Raw genomic sequence first — 22,945 nt, 5'->3', positions numbered from 1 at the left:
TAACTCTTAAAGATACAGAAAGGTCTGGACTTTCTAACTTGTAATGTATTTGGAAAAATAAACCTAAAAACAATTCTACCCACAAACCTGCCAACAACAAACAGTATGAACTACAAAGGAAAATCATTGTTTCTACTGCAGAGAATTACTACCTTCCTGTAGAACTAAATGATTTAATAAAATAACGTAAGAGCACCACGAATGTACAAACTTGATTAACAGAAGAGAGGCTGTGGTTTTTCTCAGCTGGAGTGTATCACATTAAGTATTCAATTTCGGATAAATTTGGGCTGGATAACTGGGTAAGTGTTTAGCACTTACCTTTGGTTCAATTCTCTGCACTACCAAAAAAACAAAACAAAACAAAACAAAACAAAAAAAAAAAAACCAAACCACAACAAACCAAATCTAAAGCAGAAGTTAATCAACTACATAAAAGACACTGAATAAGCAATTCATCTTAGCAATTTTGAGTAAAACTTGTTATTTACATTCTATTTACAGTATTCTTTTAAAGACATAAGACATTTATGCAGTCGGCAGTGGCGCACGCCTTTAATCCCAGCACTCGGGAGGCAGAGCCAGGCAGATCTCTGTGAGTTCGAGGCCAGCCTGGTCTACAGAGTGGGTTCCAGACCAAGCACCAAAACTACACAGAGAAACTCTGTCTCGAAAAAACAACAACAAAAAACAAAACAAAAAAATAAAATCTAAGATTCTAAAATTGTAAAATAAGATCCTTTTAATTTATTTGCATAGATATTACAAAGAAATAAAAGAATCCTTTGAGAAATATCTGAATAAACCATATAGGCATAATCAAAATTTCTGTTCTCTTGATTTTATGACTGAAAATTAATCACTTCATTTAAAAATGGTGTATGTCATCTACTTGTGTGAGTGAAACAAAACTTACAAGCTCACTGCCCCTCTTTTAGACATACAATGACTCCAGTCCAACTCTGATAAGATCATCTTTTTCATGCATTAGAGTAGCAACTAGGGTCCTAAGTCAGCTCATGAAATGAGCACATCTGTCTCTGGGTGCTCTATCTGTCAGCCCACGCCAATGTCAAAAGTCTAGTCACTGCAATTATGTAAGGTCTGCTATCTAGCAGCATGCAGTTCTTTTAAGTGTACTTCAAGACTGCCTCACAGATCCTTGATTACGCTTTTCCAATGATGGTCAATTAATAAAATTTCTTTTTAAAAACTTGAAAAAAAATTGATGACACTAAATGAAGCCATTAGTTGGTACCTTTACAATGCTCTCAGGCTTTCAAACTACAGTGTGAAAATGAAATGGGAAGACGGACAATGGGCAAATAATGGCAGTAAATGATCAATTAAAATCAGTGAAGCTGGAAAATCAAGTAAATAAATACAAGCAAAAGCTCTCATCTACAAAACATTCCAGCGGTGGGCATGAATTTTAAAACATATAAAAATTTAGACTTAATTTTCTATCTTCCATCCCATAAATTTTCTCCTCCATTTAAAAATGTAATGGCACATACAGTTCAGTAAATGGAATATATATAGAGAAAAAGGAAAAACTACATGAGGAAGACAACAGCCGACACAGCTAAAGGCTTATGTGAACACACATGGATCCCTGAGTTAAAAATCAAGTGTGCCATTCGAGTCAAACGGTAACCATAAATGACTTCTTTCTGCATGACACCTCTTTTCATATAGCAACTTCTGGAAAGTTCAGCAAGGGTTTGTGTTATCAAAGGGCAGCCTCTGCAGCTGGGCACTTATTTGCAAACTCTTCACCTCATGAGGTCTAGGGCAACAGTGTTCCTCATCTGAAATGCTCAGGACTTCAAGTGTTTCTGAGATTTTCAGATTTTAGAGTATTTGTGTAGAATGCAATGCTGAGTATGCTCAGGCTGAAAACTTGAATGAAAATGTTCCAAATGACAGGAGACTTTTGAGTGCTCAAAGATTCCAGTTTTGGACAAGAAGTCCAAATTGTACAAATTTAAACTTAGGCCTCAAGTGATCTAGTGCCAAAGTATATGACCAACCAAGTATTGCCTTAAATCTGGAATCATCTAAACTAAGTAAACTGGAGAAAACCCTCACAAACATTAGAACCACAAAGTTACAGATATGCTTAAAGGGTTCATGGCTAATTTTCACAGTCAATTTGACTAGATTTGGAATGAACAGGATACAGACCTCAAGGCTCATCTGTGAGGGTGTTTTCAGGGTGGTTTATCTGAGGAAAACCATCCCTGAATGTGGACACACCATCCCACACCCGGGGTTCCCAGAATGAATGAGAAGATGCAAAATGAGCATTACCGGTCATGTCTCTTTAAATCCTAACTCTATATACAATGTAACCAACCACCTCACTATTCTGATGCACAACTTCCTGCTATAATAGACTATATACCCTCAAACCACAAGTCAAAATGAACTTGTTCCTTTACTGCTTCTGTTTGGTTATCTGGTTACAATTGTGAGAAAAATAACTAATACTAAGCGTAGTGAACAAAATCTTAAGAGCAAAAATTTAATCATTCTGTCTCAAAACCTGCACCACCAAAACCAATAAATTTTTATCTGCAGCCAGGTATGGAGAGGCACATGCCTTTAATCCCAGCACTCATGAGGGAAGAGACAGGCAGATCTCTGTGGGTTCCAGGCCAGCCTGGTCTACACAGTGAGCGCCAGGCCGGCTAGAATCACACAGTGAGAGTCCCTGTTATAAAAATAAAACAAAATTTTATGCAGAAAGCCAATCATAAATTGTCCCATAAAACACAATTTTAGAATCTTTGTTTAACCCTCAAGAATAACTAAATTGAGAAAGGAATCTAAGTCTGATAATGTTATACAATAAGCCTGCCTAAGGAAACAAAAATCCTCAGGATAATGTAAACATTACTTCTTGAAAGGCTAGTTAAAATACAGTACTCAAACACTTTTTAAAAATCATTCCATTCCTCATGTAACACCATAATAGAAAAGGAATAATATCAAAGGTCAGAACTGTATGCTGGCCTCAATTCTTTCAGTTATTAGTCTGAGTCTTTTGGGCTCATTTACTTTTTAATGTTTTCATTTTAAACGGACAGCATTAACCAGTCTATGTCAACACTAAGGATGAAATGATGAACATGAAGGAGTCTTAGGGAAAAATGACTAATGCTACTCAGTTAACACTTTGAAAAAGTTCATATTGGTTCTTTGCTTTAAACAATCACAGATAAAACACAAAAATGGGACATAGCCTAACAATCAACTTGCCATCTGTTCACTCTTACACATCTCCTCTAAGAGGAGCAGTTGAATAAATCTGTCAAAGTCAGAAATTTTAGCAAATACTACACAGGAAAAAAAAAAAAAATCTTAGCAGTAAGTAATAACCCATTTTTAACATAAAATATTCTGATTAGGAGAAAAGATAAGTTCTAAAAATGTCTAATCCAGAGTGAATGTACTCCTATTTAATTACTCAACATTAAGGAATCTTCACGATTCATAGCCATCTTTCAATCAACTAATTCCATTGAGTTCAAGGCTCATACTATACATCTTAATATTTCTTTTCATGGGGTTGGAGGCGTACATTTTTGAGAAGGCATTTAGTCTATCAAAACCAAGGAAAGACACAAAATGGTGCTTTATACTTAAAAAGTCCCAAACTAATCTAAATACTAAGAACATAAGCACTGGGACAAATTAGGAACCACTAACATATTTTAAGTCTATTAAAGGGGAGATACAAGGCCGGGCGGTGGTGGCGCATGCCTTTAATCCCAGCACTCGGGAGGCAGAGGCAGGCAGATCTCTGTGAGTTCGAGGCCAGCCTGGGCTACCAAGTGAGTCCCAGGAAAGGCGCAAAGCTACACAGAGAAACCCTGTCTCGAAAAACCAAAAAAAAAAAAAAAAAAAAGAAATACAAGAAGGCATTACTTGTCTAGCTCCAGAAAGAGTAAAATAATATTGTAAATACCCAGTGTTCCTGTGTGACGTACAAATGTTCCTTGACTTAGGATATCACATTCCAATAAGCCCATTGTCAGCTGACAAATCTACAATGCACAAAATGCATCTAACTGACCAAGCAGCATAGACTAGCCTAGCCTATCTTACCTTTGTCTACAACACTTATATTACCATACAGTTGGGCAAAATTAACAATCACAAAGTCTGTTTAATATTGACCAGTTCATGTAATTCACTGACTACTGATGTGAAAAACATGACTGCATGATGCCCTTGTATTATAATGCAAGGTGCAGAACATGTATCCTCAACTAAAATGCTCATTTCCACAAAGGTATGATTAAACAATTTCAAGTAAAAGACTGTTCACCTCAATATAATATCAGAAAATAACTCACTACTCAGTGCTGACCCTGAGGCAGAATTTTAAGTAAACCTCAAAAGGTATGTAGTTCATATCTATAATTCTAGCACTTCCAAGGTAGAAAGATCACAAATTCAAGGCTAGTCTGGGATTGTATAGTGAGTTTGAGGTTAGCCTGTGTTATATAGCAAGATTCTCTTTTCCTCTCCTAAAAAGTAGTGACACAGAATTTATCTGAGGGGGCCGAACATAGTATAACTTTTGGCTCAAAACTAGACATCGGGTAATTATTTTGAAAGTTAGAAAATAAAAGGATGACGCATTATCCTAACTGCTATAAGAATGGCCTTTCAGAGTAACCCAAAAGTTATAAAGGAAATTCATCAATAGTGAACTTATAGTTAGAACATTTTGTAACTTCTGAAGAAATACATAACACCACCTCCCAGCAAATTTTTGTTTTGCTTTTGTCTGAAGAAGTATTTTAGGCAATGGTCATAAGGTTGCTAAAACATTACATCAACTAGGCTAGCAATTTCACAAACGAGACAACCAGATGTATCTTGATCTAGTCCAACAGAATGGAAAGCACTGAGTCCCATCTTGCCAAACAAGCCCACTAACCCACTTACTACCTAACCAAGGTTCTAGATAGAATTCCATTTACAGGAAACACTGACAAGAAAACATATGCTTACCACCACCATAGGGAAGCAATCAGCAAACTCAGGAATGTAAGAAATTCAACAGGACAATTTCTTCAACAAATGAATGGAAACATTCAACTCTAAATGAAAAGACAAACTAAAAAAGGGCACTGTATTTGGACCATGACTCAAACGAAATGACTACAGAGATATTTAAGTCAACCAAGAAAATCAGTCAATAAGAAATTAAGTTATAACAATGTTATGGCTACAATACTTTAGGAAAAGTAAACCTGATTTTATATTACATATTGGAAGGCTAAGACTACTTTTCATTCTTCTTATATTACCAAAAAAAACACAGGTTCTAAATATAAGATTTTTATTTTAAAAATATTCAAAACTTAGGAATTAAAATAGGTCTCCAATAAAAGTGACTCTAGCAATTCTAATGATATATGCTGATTACATATTTATTCTTTGGAAAAGAAATTTCTTTTAGAAACAAGAGATTGCTGCTTTTTTGGCACTTTCTGTGGGATTTAAACAGCTAGCATAACCAAAAGGAGAGCTGAGTTTTAAAGTTAATGTCTCATCAAGAACTCGGGGAATGCTGAGCCCAAGAACCACTGATAAATTTAACAGTTGTATGGTTACTACTCCAACTCTTATCCAAGAATAATCTATAATTAATTTCAACCAATTCTAGTAAGGCAGGAGGATCTACCTTCTCTTTGAAATAGAGGTCTCACTAAGTGTCCCGGCTAATCTTAAATTTACTACCATCCCTGCCTTAGTCTCCAAAGTAGTTGTGATAATAAAGCATGTCCTCAGCTAATCCTATGGGAGCTGAGAAAAATGATTTATAAAATCAAATACACAAATTCTACTTCCATAAAGTATTTTATGTATCAGCAATCTTGATATTGACTTACACAGAAATCTAATTCAATGATACAGAATTCAAAATCACTTTCTATATCACTGAGGTAGCAAAGGCACAAAGATCATCATTAATTTGAAGTCAGTTTTGTTTATGCAACAAATTCTAAGTCAGCCAGGCCCTAAGAGCAACAATGTGTTTCAAAATAATAAATACTTTTTATGTCACAAAGTATTGAAGCTTTGCTTCATGATCCAATAGTAAGAAAGTATGGACTAGATTATTAACATGAAAAGACTATAAAGAGCAAATTCATGTAATCTGAATTATTTTCAATTTGGCAGGGATAATCTTGTTAAAATAACTGTCCGTCACATGACTAAAACTAAGAAATGGGGAGCTTGCAAAAGAAACCAAGACAGGTAATTACTAACTGCCATCAGAAGTGAGTTTGAGTATCTGATTTCCAGTTGAAGCTTTGGGGACAACAGCACTGGCTGTAACACAGGATGGCTGCTTAGATGTTGACTATTTCCCACAACTGACTACAATTCCTTCTCTAGGGCTGGAGAGATGGCTCAGCGGTTAAGAGCACTAGCTGCTCTTGCAGAGGTCCTGAGTTCAATTCCCAGCAACCACATAGTGGCTCACAACCATCTGTAATGAGATCTGGTGCCCTCTTCTGGCATGCCGGCAAACACGCAGCCAGAACACTGTATACATAATAAACAAACAAATAAATAAAACAAAAAACAATTCCTTCTCTAAGTAATTCAGCCAGATTTTTTACTGTCTGAAAAAGAGAAACACACATCCAGATCGTAGTATAATTACAGACACCTAACTTCATCACGTCTATTCACTTTCTTAGTAAGTTATATAGAATGAGTCCATTTATACAGGCTCTCAGTGAACAAACACAAGCAGTAACAACAGTTAAACAGAACCTGATCTGCAACTTACCTATGAAAAGATGACAGGACACAACAAATATAATTTTAACAAACACAAAATTATTGCTATACATCTGTTTTTATGGCTTTCTTTCTTTTTTGGTTTTGGTTTTTCAAGACAGGGTTTCTCTGTGTAGCCCTGGCTGTCCTAGAACTTGGCTCTGTAGACCAGGCTGGTCTGAAACTCAGACCTGCCTGCCTCTGTCTGGGATTAAAGGTGTGCACCACCACACCCGGCACTTTTATGGTTCTTGTGTTCCAAACGTTTGCACACGTTTCAAATGCATGTCTTATAGTGAAGGAGTCTGGTAACAACAGAAGAAACCAAGCAGCTCTTGTGACAAAGACAGTTGATAATGGAGGCTGAGGCTATACTCTAGACAAGTTTGCTACTGTAGTGCTGCAAGGCAGCCCTCAGGACTCTTTCTGAATAAACTAACTAGTACATATTCAATGCATTCAAAAAAACAAATCTTTCAAAGAGCAAAATTTCAGAATTTGGGATGTAGGACCAGAGACTTTTAATAAAGAAACCTAGTTCACCATGTAATAATATAAATTAAAATGATGACCACTGCCAACAAATGCCTTTTTTATTTGGACATTTACTCTATCAAATGAGCTTGAGGAAAAGTTATATACCCATATACTGGGGAGAGTAAAAAAGGATTACTAATTTATAGTCTGTTTATAATAATAATGTTACTTTAAAAAAAATTCACAAGCTTTTTTAAATCTTTTCAAGCACATAAAGCCAGCAACAGAATCCTTTAATTTCAGTTGTACTTTAAAAAAAAAATTACCAAAATTTGAAGCCTAATTTTAATAGAATTTTTTGATGATAGGGATTCATTATACAGCCTATAATGTCCAAAATATTTTTAAAAAATCCTTCAAAAAAAACCAGTTATCTGTATGGATAAATGCTTTCTAGGGAGGAATAAAGGGTAACCATCAATTTAATAATCTGGAAGTGAGGATGATTTTTAACTAGAGATAGAAATAAAAGTTCTAAATGCTTCACCTTTAGGAATACAACATGCTGAAAACATTTTTTTGTCCTTTAACATATTCAAAAGTAAGAGAAGCCCATTAACTTCTCTGATGCACACACATTAACTGATATTCTCTGATATAACCTTTTGGTAAAATGGCCAACACTGCACTAAACTAAATTATTTATATCCCATTATTGTACAACTAGTGTTTTCTTATGGTGTGCAAAAACTTTTGATAGTAAAAATTTCTTTCACTATCATGTATAAATAGCTGACTTTTCAGATACTCTAAAACACACAAATCAAAAGCACAGACATGAAAAAACACACCGCTGTATGTCATAAAAAGAACATAAGATACAAAAGAGGGTCTTTACCTTACTGTACTGTACATTAGACCCTCACTTTGAATTTCAGGAAAGTAGAACTTTTTCAAAAGGCTAGTATCTAAAAGCAAAAGCAATTTGGCATGTTTTATCCAACATTCAATATTTTACATATATTAAAACACACACACAAACACACATACATGTATACATACAAATAAAAAGGGTTTTGGGTTTTTTTTTACCTAAATGCAAACTGGATGAGGATCCATGTGATGAAAGTGATGGCGGTGGCGTAAGTGAATGTCCTGGAGTTTGGCTTGGCAGAGGCATGCCTATTGGACTTGGAGAGGAGGAAAATCCCAGACTATTGTAAAATGGTTGCCCTATGGGTGCTAGGCTGCTACTAGATCTTTTGTACAAGTCAGAGCTAGTAGATAGAGACTCTCTCCTTGTGGCACTACTACTTGCAGAACTGCCAACTGAAGAAGAAATAAAAAAAACCCTAATTACATACAGTGTTAACTGAATAAAACCTATCCCCAACTCTTGCTGGGCAATAATAGAAGTGATCACAATAATTATTTTTAGAAACATTATGGAGAAGATAATTACTGTGATAACTATATATACCAACTTAGTAATCATAGAAGGGTATAAATGCACCCCAATAAATAAATAAGCAAGTCCTTAACAGAGCAGTTGTATGTTTCATTATTTCACACATATTTACCACCAATACATGATTACTGTGCTTTAATACCCTGGTATGATTTATAAACTCTAAATTGCAAAGTTATCTGTTTCAGGACATGGTAAAGATTAAATTCAAATAAGGTTTACTTTGGTATTATCCTAATGCCTGGAACCTGTTTTTTAAGATTTCAACTCAATGCCCTCCCCCAAAATCATATTAATATGGAGTATTCATAAATTTTCCTCACCAGTCATATCTGATTTGAAATTTAGCTGTGTTCAAATTACGTCCATATTGGCCCGAATATTACTGGTTGGTTGTGAAATACAAGTGGAAGATAACTTTTCAATATTATTCATATAATTTGTTAAACAAAACTCCCGAACACTAAACTTTCTCTTGGAAAAATTAATGCCTCTCTTTATTATATCAAACCAAAGACAAGCTTTTTTTTCTTACCCCCAAAATCCCCTCATTTTTTAAGATTCTAGCACTGGCCTCCTGAGCTCCTTATTCAAGTTATAAAGTCCCCCACCCCTGAGCTAGCTAGGAATGCATGCGCAGAAGAACAATCCAAGATCTGGCTATAAAAGCAGCATGCGTGTGGATAGTCAAATCCTTTACTGAGAATGTAAAGGGGAGCCCCAAATTCCTAACTCTAAACTTGGTCAGAACAGACATTTTTATTTTGAAGGATTAATCTCTTTTAACCAAAGACCTTTAATATAGCAAAGAATTTCATGTAATATTTCTTAATGTGACAAATAAGGTTTTATAAGGACAAGCTCTATATTCGGACCAATATGGCAATTTTCAAGGAATTGTAAAGTCTATTAAATCTTGGTTTTTATATCCCAAGTCATATATAAGGAGGTCATACACGGTATGTATTAAAGAAAACAATTAGAGAACACAAATAAGCAAACCAAGTTTGAGCTTATAACACAGAGAGGAACCCTGATTACCCTCGTTTTTTGTCAAAATCAATTACCTACACAGAAAAAAAAGGGGGTTGGGGGTGGGGGAGTAATGACACTGCACCACGCAAGATAATGCAACATTTGACTTTTGTAATATCCAATGCAGTTTCTAAAATTCTGGCCATGACTTATGGAAAAGTTCATATCTTAAGACCTTACATATGAGAATTAGAATCTGCAAGGAAGCTATATGCACTTTAATAGTAAATCTAAATTAAGCCTTAATATAATAAGTCTTTTTGCGTCGATGTTCGAAAAATTGTCAACATACACTATTATCAAATATGCTAATTTAAAAGGACACTGTCAAAGTGATTGCTTGAAACATTTATTATATATTGTATTTATCTAACATAACTATTTTAGTAATCAATTTATCCGATAAGGAAAAAGACACCAGCTCTCTACTAAGAGCAGCAGCATTATCATTCCTTTGCCAAATAACCAAAAGAAACTGGTTATGATTCATGCAATATATTCCTCCAAAATATTTTTTAAAAAATTTTAAAAGACTAATTTTTTTAAAAAGTCAAATTACTTCAAAACATAAAGCACTTTAAATTTAGCTGTGTATGTAATTTACCTGCAACATTGACAAACAAAATATACTAAAAATAGTCAGAAGCTAGACAAATGCTGAAATCATTACTCATTCATCAACTATGCATGAAATATTATATCACAAACTTTCAACTAAAATATCACTCTAGAAATAACAGGTCATGGAAAGGATGATTTAATTGTTACATTACAGTGGCTACCACTCCCTGGCCAATTGTATTATAAATTGAAGTATTTAATACTATTCAACACGAAAACTATCATAATGGTAAGAAAAATCTATGTAAAAACAACTATGTATTTTAGATTCCACTTAAGTATGAAATTGTGTGACATGGCAGTAATAGATTTGTTTTAATAATACATATGTATAGCACTTGAATGGACTCTCACAAAATGTCCAAAAAAACGGTGAAGATGAAACTTGAGGCAGTTACAGGTGTCAAGTGTAAGGCCTCCTATTTTTAATTATTAATTTCAACTTTTTATTTCACTTTTGCACGGTGCCGGGAATTGAACCCAGGGCCTAATGCACGCTAGACAACTGTTCCAACGCTGAGCTATGTGCTAGTCTTACTGTTCCTAAAAGCAAGTAAAATGGCTATTTCCCGAACAAGGCATCAGAATAAAGTGAGAGGCATGAAGGTTAGTTCTGAGACCCGTGCCTTAAACTAAGGGGAAATTCCTCACTAAGACAAATGGGAATCTGAAAGAACTGAGCAGATGACCTAGAAATATGCACCAGAGCATCAGTAACATGTATTAGAGAAAGGAATATGGAGTTTATCAAGGCTGTTCCCCACTCCCACTCCCAAGGATAATAAGGGACAACACCTACAGTTTAGAAACTATGTGTTGTGTTCAGGACATCTATTTTAAGCTACTGTATGTTCTCTCAGTTTTACTAAGAGTATTTAGGATTCTTTGGAGATAATATCTCAACTGGGTTAGAATCAAAGACTAAGTCTCACAGGACTGCATCACTTGGACATTAAGATAATCAACTCCAAAGGAATGAAATAAGCAGACAATTTAAAGGACTGGGCAGCAGAGTTGGCTCAGGGTTTAAGAGCACTGGCTGCTCTTCCAGAGGAAACCCAGCATCCATGGTGGCTCACAATCAACTCTAACTCCAGGCCCAGAGGTCCAACGCCCTCTTCTGGGCTCTGAGGGCACTGCACACATATGGTGCACAGACATACATACAGGCAAAACACCCATACACATGAAAGAAAACAAAACAATGACCAAAAAAAAAAACCAAAACAAAACAAACAAAACAAAAAAAAACAAGTGACTACAATCTCCAAGCCAGATTTGCCCTAACCTGTGCTCATTATTTAGAAAATTTTGTAGGCAAGTATGGCATTCCTTTATTATACTTCTTTGGAACTGAAGGTGCCTTTTATTCCCCACAATTTTATAGTTGTTCTAGGTCATTTCTACTACGAAGATGAATATTAAAAGTTCAGAAGGTATCAGAAAAATGGCAATTACTGATAATTAGCACTGCATTAGTTTTGCCATTTTCTTTTTTTTATGTGAGGAGAACAGGGCCTCATGTAGCTAGGTTGGTCTCAAGTTCACTATGTAACAAAGTATGACCCTGAACTTCTGACATCTCTACCTGTCAAGTACTGGCATTCTGAACCTGCATCACCACATCCACTGTATGCTGTGCTAGGGATCAAACCCAGGGCGTTGTGCATGTAGACAAGTACTCTACCAACTGAGCTACATCCAAAGACCCAGTTTTGTCATTTTCCACAGCAGAAAAGAATAGGAAGTGTAAAAAAAAGATGGAAAATGAGTATTAAGGATTTTAGAATTATTAAATATAAATGTTAAGGACTTTAGATTATAAAAAAAAATCCCTTGAAGTAAAATTCCTATTTGTGTCCTCTTGAAGGCCACCAATTATATCAACATAATTAGGGGTAAGCTGTTCTTACCTATTGTGAAGGTGTTTTAAAATTATGATTTCATAAGCTAAGTAGAGACAATCTATTAGATTAACTACAATGAAAAAAGCTAAATTATTTAAGTATATTGGTTGTTTCTTAAGGGACTGTTTAGAGAGTTTCAACAATTATTTAGACATTATGGCAACTAGAGAAAATCATAATCAGCTACCCAAACCTGGTAAGAACGCACCACCCAATATGAGTTATCCATATTTTAGGTGGCAACGTATTTGCCTTCTCCAACAGTATGGAGAATAAGGAAGAGCCAGTGATGAGCAAAATTTAGAGTACTAAATTCTTAAGCTGGGGGCAGGGGAGGATGGGCTGCTAAACTAAGCTAAACATTTCTAAATGCTTAAAGATGGACAGGAAGGAATTCTGTGAAATTAAACTAAAAGCCCCACACTTTATTCCTATCCCGCGCACACTATGTTATTACTGCTTATCTTTATATTAAAAACTCAAACACCTCAGGTAGACTTAGCAAAGTACACTTGTTTTTAAACAAACTTACCTGATGAGCCAAATCCACTGAGGGCTGAGCCTATTGCAGCTCCCAAAGAGCTACCACTTCCAAAGCCAAGAGACGCACTTGCAGGCTGGCCAGGCCCGTGAGAGAACAAGGAGCTGCTCTGGGAGCTGTTAGTCAAAGAGCTGCTCCCATAAAAGGAACTAGACTGCAGGTTAGAGCTTGGCGGCTGCGGCTGCTGCTGTGGCTGCTGCGGCGGCTGAGTGCCAATCGGCCGAAACAGCCCATTTGTGTTGCCTGGAAGACTATTTGCAGTTCCCCCAGCTGCTGCTGCCGCTGCAAAATAAATTTCAGATACTTCTTAAAACTACCCAGAAAAGAATACTTAAATATACACGTTTAATTAAAAAAATTAAACTCCAGAAAAATATCATCTCTAAAGATGTCAGTTATACTTACCAGCCTGTGCTGCTGCTGAACTAATTAAGACAGGTGTTGGAGCCATTAAGCGTACTGGAGCTCCAAGGCCAGTTCTTGCTCCAGGGCCAACCACTAAGGCACCAGTCTGATCATAATAGGCAGTTGGAGCTAGTACTTGATAGCCTAGATAATATCAAAATGAGTATTTATTAATGACAACACTTTACTGCAGAAAACATCAATATTTCCTTTATATTTGTGTCTTATCAACCTGTTTCATACTATTACTACCAAACTTTTGAATACCAACCACTGGAAAACACAGGTAAACATTCTCCCAAGTAGTTTTATCAGCAATGTCTTTTACTTACACATTACGGATAGAATTATTGTCCTTAAAACAGAAGCTACAGACTACCAACAACTCAGTAGTAGAAAACTATCACCATGTAGTCCGGGACAAAGAGAGTGGCTTGAAAGACATGGGGAAGTGAGTCTATAAAAAGCTTATCACGTAAATTTTAGACCAAGTGCCTCATTATCAATATTCCCTTAGAATTTCACTTGCAAGCTTTAATATCTTAAAATGTGGGAGCTAGAAATATGGCTCAGAGGCTAAGAACACTCACTATTGTTGCAAAGAACATGGGGTTCAGTTCCCAATCCCTACATAGCAGCTTACGAGCAATTTTAAGGGATCCAAAACATCGGTGTAGGCAAATCACTCATACATATAATAAAAATAAATATATTTTTAAAAGTTTTGTGAGTTCAGACACCAGCCTGGTCTAGGACAGCCATAACTACATATAGAGAGAACCTGTCTCAACAACCCCACCCACGGGGGGAAAAAAATTAAGAAATTTTCTTAAATATAATCTGAACAGATAACTTAAAAATCACTAAAAGTCTACCTGTAAAGATTCTCATATAGGCATTAGTTTTATTGTAGCCTTGTAGATGAGGCAGATAACATTTTCACATAACTCAAAAATACAGGAAAGTGAAATTCACCTCTAAGCAGCTTCTCTCAAGGGAATGCTTCCTCAGGAACCAAAACACACAAAAATCACTCATGTGACAATTTTGTTAATCTTCCCAAGGACAGTATATAATAAGTACTGCTCTAGTAGCACTGGTGAAATGTTAACCATGATTAACAAGATATTTTGGGGCAAAAAGGTTTAATTTTCTCGTAGAACTGAGGCTGAGGAAGACTTGTCTTACACAGTAACAAGAGCCTGACAACTATCTGTGAAAAATGTATCAACAACCTTTCATGAGCTTAGTTTTAAAAACACAGAACAGCCGGGCGCGGTGGTGGCGCAAGCCTTTAATCCCAGCACTCGGGAGGCAGAGCCAGGCGGATCTCTGTGAGTTTGAGGCAAAACCACAGAACATACCAAATTACAGGAACACAGAGTTCTGAACTGTATTTTATCTCAATCATGCAGAAACAAATAACAAAGAGGCTTCAAACATAGGCAAATTCAGTTCATGCTAATGAACTCTGCTGGGATAAACACTTTACCATTAAGACCAATACTTTTACATCTCAAGATGTAGATGTCAGCCAATAGTTCTCTCTGGTACACACAACAGTGCTAAATTCAAGACTCAAAGAGTACTCCCACTCAAAAGCATTATGGTCCATCCAGCTGGCAAGATGGCTCAGCAAGTAAGTAAAGGTGCCAAGCCAATGACCTGAGCTCTATCCTGCAACCACAAGCGGTGGAAGTTATCTTCTGACCTTTACACACTTGTACTCACGCCTCAACTCAATGAAGAAATTTAAAAAAAGATACCCCATTTGGATACTGGGTTACAAATACTCTGTAGAAAAAACATTAAACCATACTTAAATGATGTATATAAATTCCCAATAGCAATTTAGATAGTCATTTCCTGTAAGCCCTGTTCACTTGACCCTGTCAATCTCTCAAATCCATCCACTTTTGATCACCACTACTCCTGTCCAAATGGATTGACGTCATGTCCCTTATCTCATCTTTGTAATTTTTTCCCCAGTTTTTTAAGAAGGGTTTCTCTGTGTAGACCTGTCCTGGAACTCACTCTGTAGCCCAGGCTGGCCTCAAACTCACAGAGATCCGCCTGGCTCTGCCTCCCAAATGCTGGGATTAAAGGCGTGCGCCACCACCGCCCGGCTCATCTTTATAATTTTAAGCTCGTTAATCTTTTAATATAATAACATTCCTCCTCAAAACTTTCCAAAAAGTTTAAAATGAAAACCAAAATATGTTCTGGAAATAAGGACATGTTGCTTATCACCACAGGGTGTGGGTCATGTTTTTCTTCCTCTATCTCATTCCCAACATATTGTCCACACACTTATCCACCTGACCTACTTATCGATTAATTACCATTATGTCAGGTAGGACGAACAATTAAAAGAAACACCTTTGTTCCCAAGGAAATTCTTTTCTACCACCAAGAGTAGAATAAACAATAAGTAGAAAAGAGGCAGGAGAGAGGGCTCAGCAGTTGGAAGTACAAGCTGCTCTATTAGAAGACCCAAGGTCAGATCTCAGAACCCAGGTGGGGGGACTCAGAGATGTTTGTTACTCTTGTTCCAAGGAGTTACACCCCTTCTGGCTTCCATGGGCACCTGCATACACAGGTAATAAATACTAATAGGTAACAAATAAAGCCTTTTAAAAAGTGAAAGAATATTCCCAAGAGTTTTAAGTACTGAAGAGAAAGAAACTAAAGACAGAATATATTATTAGTAGCACCAACTAGTGACAGCAGGGTCAACGTTTTTGTTGTTGTTTTTTTCCAGACAGGGTTTCTCTGTGTAGCTTTGCACCTTTCCTGGAACTCACTTTGTAGACCAAGCTGGCCTTGAACTCACAGAGATCCACCTGCCCCTGCCTCCCGAGTGCTGGGATTAAAGGCGTGCCCCACCACCGCCGGCATGACTTTAAGTTATATGTAAAAAAAAATTCTCATATATGACAAAAACGCCAAAGAAATCTAAAGAACAAGCCAAAAAGATTTCCATAAGAAGTGTTCTCCCAACAGTGGAACAGAGAGTAAGTCTCTAATAAGGCTGAAACCAGGTAAGGGACGGAGAGTTAGCTAACTGGGCAAGAAGAGGACACAGATCTTAACAGCCCACTGTAGGGACTTAAGATTGTTACTCAGAAAAGCAGGAAACCACTAGAGGATCAATCATGAGAAGAGGAATGGATCACCTGATTTGATTCTCTTTCATTCTGGACATCCTGTAAACAACAGGGTCTAAGGACAAAACCTCTGTTAGGGCAGGAAAAAAGGAAAGATAAGCTACTGGAGCCTGGATGGAAAGAAAAAGATGACTGGATTCTTAAAAGTATCTGTTGAGAATAGATGTGAGCTATATTGGGAAAAAAGCTGTATTACTTCTGTAATAGACCTACTATTTACAGCAAAGATGGACATAAAAATGCAAATTTATTCAGTCCACAATTTCCAGTTTATTAACATGAGATTCTACAGATTGCTTTCTCTTTTAAAATGTGTACAGGTATTGGCTTGCATGTATGTCTGGGTACCATGTATCTGCCTGGTGCCAGCAGATGCCAGGAGAGGATGTTGGATGTCCTAGAACTCAAACTACATGGTAGTGAGACACCATGAGTTCTGAAAATCAAACCAGGGACCTTTAGAGGGGCAACCTGCTCTTTTAATCACCAAAGCTCCCCCTTATGGCTTTTTGTGAAAGGTTAATATTCCTGATATTGGATAATTACACGTGATACTATCAATTTTAGTTGTCAACTTGTCAATCTAGAATCAGCTGGGAGAAGGGCCTCTTAGAATGTGAGAGGTTATATTAGTTGAGGTGAAAAGACACCATGGTTCACATCACAATAAAAAAAGAAAGTAGCTACGTTGAGAATTCTGATATACTCTTGTCATTCCCACAATTGGGTCTCACAAAACAAAAACATTTGATTTCAAGTATTAATATCTGGATCTGGGTTTTTTTTTTTTTGTTTTTCGAGACAGGGTTTCTCTGTGTAGCTTTGCGCCTTTCCTGGAACTCGCTTTGGAGACCAGGCTGGCCTCGAACTCACAGAGATCCGCCTGGCTCTGCCTCCCGAGTGCTGGGATTAAAGGCGTGCGCCACCACCGCCCGGCCTGGATCTGGGTTTTAAATAATGTATTATCAAGTAGGCAAAGCTTCCAAGATTCTGAGTTCGTCACTCCTCATTTAACATTTTCAATCTTGAACTCTGCCCCCCACCTCCACCAACCACTCAAGCAAAAACCAACTCCCCAAACTACTTATATACCTGGCATGCCTGCAGCAAGACCCTGACCAAAAGCCAAAGTTGGGTTTGCAGCTGCAGCTGCTGCAAGTGATTCTGCTTGCTGCCCTTGCTGGCCCTGACTGGGAGTAATAGGACGCTGACCTGCTCCAGCACGAAGAACCTAGAAAGGACAAATGATTCTCTTAAAGCAATAGAATAACAAATTCATCTCAGACAACCTTGAACATATCACAAGTGGATTTTAGATATTCGCTGAAGAATGAAATGTAAATTCATCATGAAAAGTTATGATTTTTATCATAAAAAACCCACTACTAGTTCTTAACTATAACTATCTATAAAGAAACATAGAGGTTCTATGTCTTTGGGTAAAAGTAACTTCTAATATTTATGCCTTACTAAGATATCTTTTTTTTTTTAAAAAGATCTGACTAAAGAGGAAATGGCTAAATCTTATTTATTACAATTATTTTCCAAGGCTAAAAATTGAAACATGATTAAGTGTAAAGGAAGAAATTATGACTCTTCTTTGAGACTGTGATGCCCATCTCAAAAAAACCCAACAAACAAAAACAAACAAAAAACCCCAAAACCAAGCAAACAACAAAAACAAAACAAAACCAGACCAAAACAACAAAAAATCCTCTAAATTTTGCATTCCAGAGAACATTAGCTCATTTCAACATGAAATCTCAGTGTGAAAAATATAAAGCAACACAATCATGATGAAATTAATAATATATTTTACAAATATCCACATAATTCAGGACAGATTGGAGTCAATCTAAGTTTTCTCTCTCTCTCTTTCTCCCTCTCCCCTCCTCTCCTCTCCAGCAACATTTATCTGGCCAAAGATATAGGTTATAAGAAATTATTAAATGATATATAATATACAATGACTGAGCTAAACGACAGCTTCTACAGAGCATCTCTACCATTTAAAAAAAATTTAAAGAAAATTCATAACAAAAACTGGCTACCATGCAAGCAACAAGGTATTTATTAAGTTGCTTTTATAGAAGTAAGATGAATATGGAGCCAGAGTTTTCATATTTACCAACAATGTGTTTACATTTATTATGATAATTTCTGAAAGGGCCTGAAATAAGATAACCTCTGGAGGCAGAGAAAGGAGGATCTCTTTGAGTTTGAGGCCTTCCATGGCTACATAGCAAGAACCTGTCAAAAACTCTAATAAATACTTTGTTTGAAAATGTAAAGCACTTAAATTTGTCTCCTTTTACTAAACAAAATGGCATTATAAACATCTGAAGATAATTAAAGGAGCAAGCTCTTTGATATGGACATCAATAATGTGTATTTTGTTGTTTCTCATTATTCATGGTGGGCTAGCCAAAGATTCATGATCGTTATGCCTCAGCTTCCTAGTGATGGAGATTAGAGACATTTACCACCACTTCAGGTTTATTAGCAGCTCTTTTTTGATTTTATTTGTTTGTTTGGCTGTCCTGAAACTTGCTCTGTAGACCTGGGTGGCTTAGAACTCACACACATCTGTCTGCCTCTGCCTCCTAAGTGATGGGACTAAAGGTGTTCGTCACCACTACCCCGCAATAACTTTTTAAAAAGTGATAATTTTATTCAAGTTTTAAAAATCGCTGGATATTTGAAGAAAGCAAAATAATGATGATCAGAATATAAAAACAAAAGTCAGTAAGTAGTTATGCATGTATACTAAGTACCTTGCTATCTACTGAGGGAACAGACATACTTCTCAGGTTATTATTTCATGGAGAGGCCTACCTGCTGTTGTCCAGGCTGAGCTTGTGATGCTGCTTGCTGGTTGGCTGTGTTGTTTGCCGCAGCAGCAGCTTGCTGCTGAAATAAATTGGCTGGATACACCCCCCATGGAACACCGTAATACTGAGGTGGAACCACTGCTGGACCTAAACCCCACATGCCCCACCAAAAGAAAAAAAAAAAAGTCACTAGATTTTATATACGAGATCAGTTATTATTAAAGGAGACAAGCATAAGACTTAGGAGCTGACCATATCCTTATAATCTTTCTACTCACCCACACTTGCTACTCAACGCTTTTTCTGATTCTATTAAGACATAGTAGCAGCATTCTGGTATGGGCTTGTGTGGTTTTTTTTATTTTTTATTATTTTTTTTAAACTGAACAGACTTAGTTTGTAGCCAACTGGTCTCAAACTCATAATGTCCTGCCTCAGCTTCACAAGTACTTATCTCCATACCAGCTTAGTATTTACTGATTGTCCAAGATAAGAACATTCATGACAGCAGCGGTCTTACTATATAGACTTGAAGCAAAACTCAAGGCTACCAATGAAATGACAGAGACTTAAACATTCACATGTATTAACTGCCAATGTATGCGTCTAGTATAGACATAGATAAAATGGTAGTACATTAGATACCATAAAACTGTAATGCTTCTTAAAGATAATTCATTAGTTGAAAAAGAGTATTTTTTGGTGATTTTAAAATTAACTTTTACTTTGTAAAAAAACTAGTGAACAAGCTTACAAGAAACAACAATACTTGAACTGTAAGCCTGTAGTTTAAAGACATTATTCACCCTCCTTACAAGCAACTGAGAATCATATAAAAACAAACAAGGTACCAGTATTTATGTGGTCAAGAAAATGAGACTAGTAGTCAGGACAAGAACTAGAGGATTCAAGGAAAGAAAATGAGGGTAAAGAAAACAAACTAGGTCTGGCGGTGGTGGTGCACAACTTTAATCCCAGAACTTGGGAGGCAGAAGCAGATGGGCCTCTGTGAGTTCAAGGCCAGCCTAGTCTACAGAGTGAGTTCTAGTACAGCCAAGAATACACAGAGAGACCCTGTCTTGAAAAAACCAAAAAAAGGAAGAAAGCAAACTCGGAAAATTTAAACGGACTGTTTCTGCTCTACTTGATATTTGATGATATAGATTATATAGAACAAAAGACGAGTCCACCAAAAAGGAAATGAGTCAATGTCCTAATTTGTGACAGACAACAACAAATTTCCTAATATCATGCCAGATCAAATTAGGACAATTAACTTGTTTACTTTAAAAAGCCAAACTCACCTAGTTTAGAAGAAAATAAAGCTCAGCATAAAAGACCAAATTACTAAAATGGAAATCTCTTACAAACTTAAAGGCAAAATATATTTCTAATGATAGTGATTTAAACACAACCTATAGTGAAGAATGTTAGAAAACTACTTTTTATCTGTTTCTTTACTTTTATATTATGGCCATCTGAAAAATTGGTGAGCTGTATTTTCTGGCTTATATTACATTTCTACTGAACACTCACAGTGCTAAAAGATTGAAGCTCAGTGTGCAGCATGTACTAAAACATCTCTTGAAGTTCCTTTTTTCAGTCCTATAGGTAAATGTATATACACACACACACACACATCTACTAACATTAACATACTAATATTCAGTTAAATGACACCAGAAAACTGCACATCCTTATAGAATTATGTGGTACAGATTTTTTTCAGTCTAGTCTAAACTAGACAGCAAATAAGAATTTGAAATTAGCTTTTTTTCCTCTCATTTTTTTTTAAAGCAATGTCTTAAGTTTGAAAGCTATCAATATCCACAAAAAGACGGACTGTTCAATAGTCCTAAGTACTAACTGGTGATGATCACTGCATGGAAGATCTCTCTGAAATGCAGAAGTACCAAGTCCACCGCAGACTCATGCAAGTGAACCCAAGAATGACAACAACACATTCTTGCCTCTATAAATCAATATAAAGCATGCTTAAGGACTGAACTCAGTTCTGTATCTGTAGCCAATTCAACCTAAAACCAAACTCCCCCCAGTGACTTTACACACAACCAGCAAATTGTTCTGTCAGACTGCACCTGACTAGCTTTGGCTACAAGGGACAACTTTCAGTAAATTGTCTTCCACACCCTTTGCACCCCAGTTTGCTTGTAATGCTTAAGAACCTTTTAGATATGCATTCTTTTCAAGAGTTTCACCTACTGCTAGTATTTTCTGAAAAATAATGTCACTTTGTTTTGGAGTAATGGGATCAATTATTTAAATGAAGATGTATGGTCCACACTGTAGGATTTCTAAGCTACAAACTACAAATATAAACCAACTATACACAGAGATGAAAAAGTTATTGCAGCCATGCTGCTGCTCTGTAATAGTATAGTTGAAAAATAAACTAACTCCCTGCAAATTTCAGTTTATTTTTAACAATATAGTAGTTTCTCAGAGGAATGTCAAACTACTCAGACAAAAATAAAACTTACATCAAGGTTAAAACTAAATTCATAACAAGTAACAATGATGAACAACAAGTTACCTGCTAATGTTGCTGCTGCAGCCAATCCTGCTGCAGTATACGGGTCGGTCCCTGGAGGAGCAGCACTAATAATATATGGATTTGGCACAAATGCAGCTGGAGCAAGGCCTGCTGAGAATACACCAGCTATATTTAAAAGGGTGAGAAATAATAAATAAAATGTAAAGTGTTTCTTCACTAGGTAAAAACATTTCTACTCTGAATCTGGAGTGGGACCATGTATAAGGGTTCAATTTTTTACTGAATAACCCCATTTACAGAACAGGTAACACCAGCTGTTTTATAGGGCCTTTACAGATATTCAAGTATGAAATGAAGTGATATAAAGTATGAAATGATTGGATAGTGTCAGTTAATAAATACAGTAGCCGGGCAGTGGTGGTTCATGCCTTAAGCCAGCACTCAAGAGGCAGAGCAGGCAGATCTCTGATTTCAAGGCCAGCCTGGTCTATATAGTGAGTTCCAGGACCGTAAGGGCTACACAGAGGAACCCTGTCTCAAATAAACAGTAAGTGCTTGAATCTAGATCTATTATTATTCAGTAGTTGTTTCTCAAACTTTTAGCACACTTGAGCGAGGAATTCAGTGACGAATAACAGGAAAATAAGTAACTTACCAATGAAAATATAGTCAAATGTGTTTTATTAGCACAGAGAAAAGTGATATCTAACAAACTCTGTGAGTGGTTGGTAAGATAAACAACTTATAGAGTAAAATTAAGTAGAGCTGGAACTATACCCACAAGATCCATTAAGAGCTTCCAGGCTCGTCCTAAGTAGTCTGGACTTTGTCCTGAAGGTAATGTGAAAACAAGGAATCTAACACCTTTAATTCCAGCACTCAGGAGACAGACAAGTGGATCTCTGAGTTCAAAGCCAGCCTGATCTACAGAGCGAGTTCCAGGACAAGTTTCAAGGCTACAGAGAAACCTTGTCTTGAAAAAAAAAAAAAAAAACCAAAAAGGATTTTAAGAATTTAAAAGAAGAGAGTGATTTTAAGTCTATTTCTGAATTTAATATAAGTCCATACACATTAAGTAAAATACAAAAATGATCAAAAATTATATATATTTGGTATTCTTATCAATAGAGACCCAACTTTAGATGATGATGGATAATGATAATGA

The 22,945-nt window shown here is 36.4% G+C and overlaps 1 protein-coding gene across 9 annotated transcripts in view; it reads right to left on the bottom strand.

Moving 5' to 3' along the window:
• Pum2 (pumilio RNA binding family member 2) overlaps positions 1–22,945 on the bottom strand; it is an 82,016-nt gene that overhangs the window by 18,850 nt on the left and 40,221 nt on the right. For 4 of the 9 annotated variants that reach the window (XM_059248618.1, XM_059248620.1, XM_059248619.1 and 1 more), the window contains 6 exons: positions 21,820–21,945; positions 19,270–19,412; positions 17,527–17,665; positions 13,268–13,411; positions 12,854–13,144; positions 8,383–8,619 (listed from right to left, as the gene is read on the bottom strand). In XM_059248618.1, the coding sequence (XP_059104601.1) occupies positions 8,383–8,619; positions 12,854–13,144; positions 13,268–13,411; positions 17,527–17,665; positions 19,270–19,412; positions 21,820–21,945 (1,080 nt within the window). The remainder of the gene's footprint in view (positions 1–8,382; positions 8,620–12,853; positions 13,145–13,267; positions 13,412–17,526; positions 17,666–19,269; positions 19,413–21,819; positions 21,946–22,945) is intronic. The other 5 variants (XM_059248623.1, XM_059248624.1, XM_059248621.1 and 2 more) reach the window with 4 other exon arrangements.

The sequence above is a fragment of the Peromyscus eremicus genome, chromosome 22 (assembly GCF_949786415.1).
Source record: "Peromyscus eremicus chromosome 22, PerEre_H2_v1, whole genome shotgun sequence".
Taxonomy (NCBI): Eukaryota; Metazoa; Chordata; class Mammalia; order Rodentia; family Cricetidae; genus Peromyscus; species Peromyscus eremicus.
Note: the sequence above shows the minus strand (reverse complement) of the source record. Positions and strands in the feature narration are given on the sequence as shown.